At 42.7% G+C, this 5991-nt stretch overlaps 1 protein-coding gene across 1 annotated transcript; it reads left to right on the forward strand.

The window, feature by feature from the left end:
• The first annotated feature begins 1137 nt into the window (after window positions 1-1137).
• LOC106014123 (CBL-interacting serine/threonine-protein kinase 24-like) lies at window positions 1138-5329 on the forward strand. Its single transcript, XM_013091180.2, has 2 exons — window positions 1138-2669; window positions 4757-5329. Exons 1-2 carry the CDS (start codon window positions 2289-2291, stop codon window positions 5192-5194), a joined length of 819 nt encoding a protein of 272 aa, XP_012946634.1. The 5' UTR covers window positions 1138-2288; the 3' UTR covers window positions 5195-5329.
• Window positions 5330-5991: the final 662 nt, after the last annotated feature.

Raw genomic sequence — 5991 nt, forward strand, 5'->3', positions numbered from 1 at the left:
TGTTCATAGCCTGTTCAGTGAGAGATAAATAGCAAGTACACACAGGTCTGAGTCAAGTATCATAAGAAATGTTCGGATGAATTTCCTCCCTTTTTTATGTCAGGAGTACGTGTCAGTCTGTCCTATGTCACTCAACACTCCTCTATTGATAACATATAGGTAACTCTATACATTTCACTTTAGCCTTCCACATCTTGGCTGTGTCCGTAAAAAAGTAGTCAAGGCAAGATTTTTCCCACACAATCCAACATGTAACTGCCAAGACCAAAACTTCCGAAGTAGCCCAGGACCTTGCGAGGAACTAATGCAGAAAGAGTCAGGCGCCCAGAGGAGGGGGAAAAGGAGGTGAGGGGGGAGGGTAGAAAGTGGGGATGAAATCAGACGACAGAACATTGCTAGAGATCAGTAAAGGTGGTGAAAGAAGACAATTTTATAGAAGACATGTTTCCGTTACTACCAGGATTTGAACTCAGGGCATTTAAATGAGAGGCGAACACCCCAACTTCTAGATAGGAATAGGCGTCGCCGCCACCAAGGCAAAATTCAAATTTTCATACCAACTGAAATATACCGCGTGCTCATATGACTTTATGCAGTTGTAGGCGCCGTAAAACACAGGAGATTACTAGTGAGAGATATTTTATTCGTCAGCTGGCCCCCCTTCGCATCATATTATTGACGCAAGGTCGGTGACACAGTGCCTCAAAACTATGTCACGCCGTACATTTCATAGTCTGTTCCTCTCAAAGTCACTTCCACTTGTTATTTCCTATATAGTTAATACCGGGGACAGAGGGAGGAGCGAGGCGTCATCTCAGTCAATACGTCGGAAGTAGTGGTATGTGGTGAAGTTGGTCAATAAATGTGCGCATAATTAATCAATTCATCAAATTTATTCTCCAGTGAAGGAAGAGGAAGCAGAGTTTTTTCAAGTTTAAGTAAGAGTTTTACGGCACTTGTTGCGTTGCAACAATAAGGTCATATAAGTGATGAAAAATAGATGAGTTACAAGAGAGTTACATCTATTTAAAAAGGAGGAGGAGGAATGATAGGGATCATAGGTGCTTGATAGGAAAGAAGGAGTAAATCACACCAGAGCACCCGCCAACCACACACGCGAAAAAGAAGAAGAAGAACAAGAACAAGAAGAAAATGACGAAGAAAAAGTTGTAGAAGAAGAAGAATAGAAAAGATTTTCTCACATTGAGCGCACTAATGCAATGAGATGCATCCAGGAATAAGAAGAGGGGACGTGACATAGACAGGCCAATAATTATACCGACCGAGAGGGAACATACAGTAAGGTATGTTTTGAATTTTTAATCCAAATATTGACTAGAATTACCAAAATGTTCTGACTCCATCTTTCATGTGTGGATGCGGGTTTGACGTGACGGTAAAGAAAGAGAAATGGTGTTTAAAACCCATTCAGACAAACCCCCTTGATTAATTTTCTATGAAAACAATACGGCGATTCCTGGGTTGTAAGGAACAGACTATTAGTTTGTACAGTGTGAAACTTTCACCGGATGCCTGACCCCAATCACGCCGAAATCGAGGAGTGATGCGTCTCTACTTTTTCGTCTCCGAAAACACTTACCAAAAAAATGTAAACAATTTTTAAAAAAAAGCCATTTCAACGCCATCACGTTGTTTTTTCGAAAAGAGATTTCGTGTCAAACTGAGTTGTATCGTTGAAATTTCCATAATTTCATGACCTTTCAACACGTGTTCAACTGTGCCCGTAATCCAACCGCGTGACTACTGTTCGGTCTTTTGTTATCAAACCAGAAACCGCCGTAGGAGCGGGGGCGGTAGGTTGACCCGTGGTCAGCGTCTATGAAGATTACGTCACCGGCGTAATGGATGACTGGACACCCAGACGCTACCCCCTTGAGGCTACCGGCGATTTTGTAATCTGGCCACGAGCCGTGAGAACTACTTGAATTTCTGGAAAGTTCGACGTTTCAACAAAAGAAGATTGGCAGCTGAGCGTGGCCTGTTAACCAATCAGAACTTTGCGTTTAATTCCCGCCCCAAAAATGACGCTTCGTTTGTCATCATATAAAAACTCTTGCAAAACGTTTGTCTTGTACCATTTCTTTCCCCTCGTTTGTCGAGTGTAGAGTGCATTGTATTGCTGTTTTATTGAATCCACGTTGTCATCACTATATTCAGAAAGTACGACAGCTTTTACTGCGATCTTCAGAATCCCCTTCTGGTTCTGGTGATTTTTCATAGACATTCAATCAGTCTTTGGTCACATCCGAGTATTTCTTCATTTCACCATGAGTTCTGTGGAGCAGATTTGTGTCATCCAGCTGCCTAAAGAGGTAGATGTCTTCCACTACCACCGCATGCAGTACTCGTCCGTCTTGCACCAAGGACAACGTAGCAAGATTCTCTTGGCGAGGAGCAAAATCATCCCTGACAAGAAATTCGCTGTCAAACAGATGCCTCTTCTCTCTGATGAGGATAGAGATCGCTTCAGCCGTGAGATGTGGCTGATGAAACTGGCTTCTGACATACGTGGAGTTGTGACTTTGTTGTCTCGTCCCGTCTTCTGTGGTCCCACCGGCTATCTCATCATGCCGTTCTACGATAAGAGAGACCTGCTCTCGCGGACAGGGAAACTCAGCCACGACAACTGGATGAAAGTGTTTGTCAGGGTGAGTGCATTCATATTATTATTCTTATTCTTATTATGCTTCTTCTTTCCTTCTTCTTTTTTATGTTTGTTACTCTCTTGTAACACCTCTAATCATCTGGCGCTCATATGACATTATGCAGTTGCGAGCGCCGTAAAACCTCTACTGAATTTTTGAAAATTATATTTGTTACTTCAATGTATATTGTTTCTATATCGTAACTCTTTTTGATTCACTGTTACAATTAAGGCTATGGAGAAACGTGAAAGTGACATTAGTTAATAACTAATGAGTCTCAAATTCTATCAGTTTATTAATATTTCTACCTGTACACACACACACGTCTTTCATCTTAATAATGACAAACATCAGGACAGTACACACCTGTCAGACAACATGTACTGTTTTATATTTCACAAATGACATCAGTCCCAAAAAAAAAGTTTTATAACAGAGAAAAACAAACATTCATTAAGTGTTTTAGAAAGTTTGGATACAGTCCAAATGGGCAAGATTACTCTTCTTCCATCTCTTTCTCTCCATTTCTCTCTCTCTCTCTCTCCAACACACTCTCTCTTTCTCTCTCTCTCTCTCTCTCTCTCTCCCTCTCTTTCTCTCTCTCTCCCTCTCTTTCTCTCTCTCTCTCTCTCTCTCTCTCTCTCTCTCTCTCTTGCATTTTTTCTGACAATTTGGGAGGAAGAGCTGTTTCTTTTTATGCCTCTAACATTTGGATTTCCCTCCTAAATGAAATTCATATGCCAATAGAGAGTTTTTAAATGGTCTAAAGACACATTTGTTCAGTTTTCAGTACTATCTTGTGCCTGTAAATGTTGACTGCGATAAAATTTGTGTGTGTCGGGGAGTTTTGTGTGTTTATATGCGTATGTGTGTGTTTTTTAATGGTTTCACAATGTCCATTTTCTTTCTCTTAAATTGTTAGTGAAATGATAATTCTGCATTGTACAGCGGTAATCTTGTCTTGATTAGGCGCTATATAAAAACCTTCATTATACTATTTATTACTATAAATTTCTCTCTGTCTGTCTGTCTGTCTGTCTGTCTCTGTCTCCTTCTGTCTGTCTGTCTGTCTGTCTGTCTGTCTGTCTGTCTGTCTGTCTGTCTGTCTGTCTGTCTGTCTGTCTGTCTGTCTGTCTGTCTGTCTGTCTGTCTGTCTGTCTGTCTCTATCTCTCTCTCTCTCTCTCATTCTCTCTCTCTCTCTCTCACACACACACAAATACACAAACACAAACACAAACACACCCTCTCTCTCTCTCTTTCTCTCTCTCTCTCTCTCTCTCTCTCTCTCTCTCTCTCTCTCTCTCTCTCACTCTTTTTTTTTCTCTCTTTTCTCTCCTCTTTCTCTCCTTTTCTCTCTTTTTCTCTCTCACTCGTTCTGTCTCCTCTGTCTCTGTCTCTGTCTCTGTCTCTTTGTCTCTGTCTCTCTGTCTCCTTCTATCCTTTTCTCTATTGGTTGTTGTAGTGTGCCATTTTTAGCCCCTGCTCTTTTTAAAAGTTTTACTTCGTCAATTATGTCATAAAGTGTCCTATTATCTTACTCACCCCCCCCCCCCCCCTCTCTAGAGACAAAAGGGTTGTCAGCAAGTACTTGTCCTTCTCATAATTCTCTCTCTTGCTCTCTCTCTCTCTCTCTCTCTGTCTGTCTCTCTCTCGTTCTCTCTCTTTCTCTCCCTCTCTTCTCTCTCTCTCTCTCTCTCTCTCTCTCTCTCTCTCTGTGTTTCTCTCTCTCTGTTTCTCTCTCTACCTCTCTTTCTCTAGAGGTCATAATGCCTTGAAGTTTCAAGTTTTAGCAGCGAGTTCAAATGTCATCATGGATATTGTTATAATTTGTTTGATTCAATTTAGAAGTTAAAAGTGTCCAATAATAAAAATAAAAAGATTTTCTTCATCAAAAGGCATTTTAGCATGAGTCTTATTTCTCAAGATCTTAACGTCCCTGTCTACCTATATTTACCGGTCTATTTATTTGTATCGATCAATTGTAACTTCTCGTCTCTTACATGATTTCCCGGTGTTAGATACGGATATTACTCATTAGAAAATGAAAATCAAACACTAACAAAATCTCCCTTTCCTTTGCCTCCCCTAGGCGGCGGTGTCTCTCCGAAGCCTTCACAAGAAAAATATTTATCATCAGAACTTGAGGCCAGAGAACATCCTCCTCAGTACCCGTGACGTCGCCTTCATCTCTGACTTTGGCGCTGCGCGTCTACTCTTTGAGGGATGTGACAAGGTGGACACGTGGACAGCTGCACCTGGTTTCCGGGGACCCGAGGCGGACAAGGAGGATGGTCAGCTCTGTCCATTCCAACTGGACACCTACAGCCTGGCTGTCAGCATGTGGCAGGTACTGTCTGGTCTGTGTCCAGTCAAGAACAAGCCTTTGGATCACCTAGACAACATTCCCCCACAGTACGCTGCCTTGTTGAGGAACCTTCTTCTTCCGGACCCCGACATGAGATGGACCCTGGACAAGTTCCTCACTGAGGCCCTGGAGCTGCACCCGGACCTGTCCTGTTTTCTCTAAGACGTTTGGTTCCCGGCTGTGGCGTTCTAAAGATAGTTAGAAGGCAGTCTTAATCTTCGCACGTCTTGACTTCTCACTGTTAAGTTCTAGTTTGAAGCTTTATACAACGCCTTTGATAAACTGAAGACAATGTCGTAATACAGAGCGAGAGAGAGAGAGAGAGAGAGAGAGAGAGAGAGAGAGAGAGAGAGAGAGAGAGAGAGAGAGAGAGAGGAGGGGAGAGAAAGAGGTGGTCGGAGGAGGGGGGGAAGTAATGCTGGCAAACAGACACAATGGAAAAGCAGACGGAAGAAAACACAGAAAGACAGAAAGACAGAAAGACAGAGTGTGTGGTTCAGGATCAAGGCGTAAAACGCACTAAAGAGATACCACGGATCGACAGTTTCTACTTGATGGCAGGGTGTCTAGTGCACACGGCCTATGGACGACTTTCACTCACAGCGTTTCCTCCAGGACAAACACAGTTTGACTGGAACATTAGCAGCAGTAGTTTCGAGCTGAGAGAAAGTTCTAGAAACCGGAGAGGAACCGGCGTCAACAAACATTTTAGCGACTTGAGTGACAAATCAAGTGGACAGGGCGCTTGCCTGGGTCCACAACTGCAAACACGCAAACTGGAGATTGGATCGAACGTTAAGATGTCTTTTTGTTTGAACCAAATCTGAGAGTCGAATCGATTGTAAGAGTGATCTTGGTACACGTTTTTCTCAACCTCTTCGTCCCCACTCCCCACGGCCCACCCCCACCCCCACCGCCTCTTCAATGTTTGCTTGAGTTGGTTGTTTTAAAGGAGGACT

Source organism: Aplysia californica, unplaced genomic scaffold (genome assembly GCF_000002075.1).
Source record: "Aplysia californica isolate F4 #8 unplaced genomic scaffold, AplCal3.0 scaffold02702, whole genome shotgun sequence".
Taxonomy (NCBI): domain Eukaryota; kingdom Metazoa; phylum Mollusca; class Gastropoda; order Aplysiida; family Aplysiidae; genus Aplysia; species Aplysia californica.

Bases quoted from the DNA above. Each gene is read 5' to 3' on its own strand.
- LOC106014123 (XM_013091180.2), top strand. From the start codon at position 2,289: ATGAGTTCTGTGGAGCAGATTTGTGTCATCCAGCTGCCTAAAGAGGTA. The intron at 2,670-4,756 runs GTGAGTGCATTC...TGCCTCCCCTAG, and splicing joins GGATGAAAGTGTTTGTCAGG to GCGGCGGTGTCTCTCCGAAG.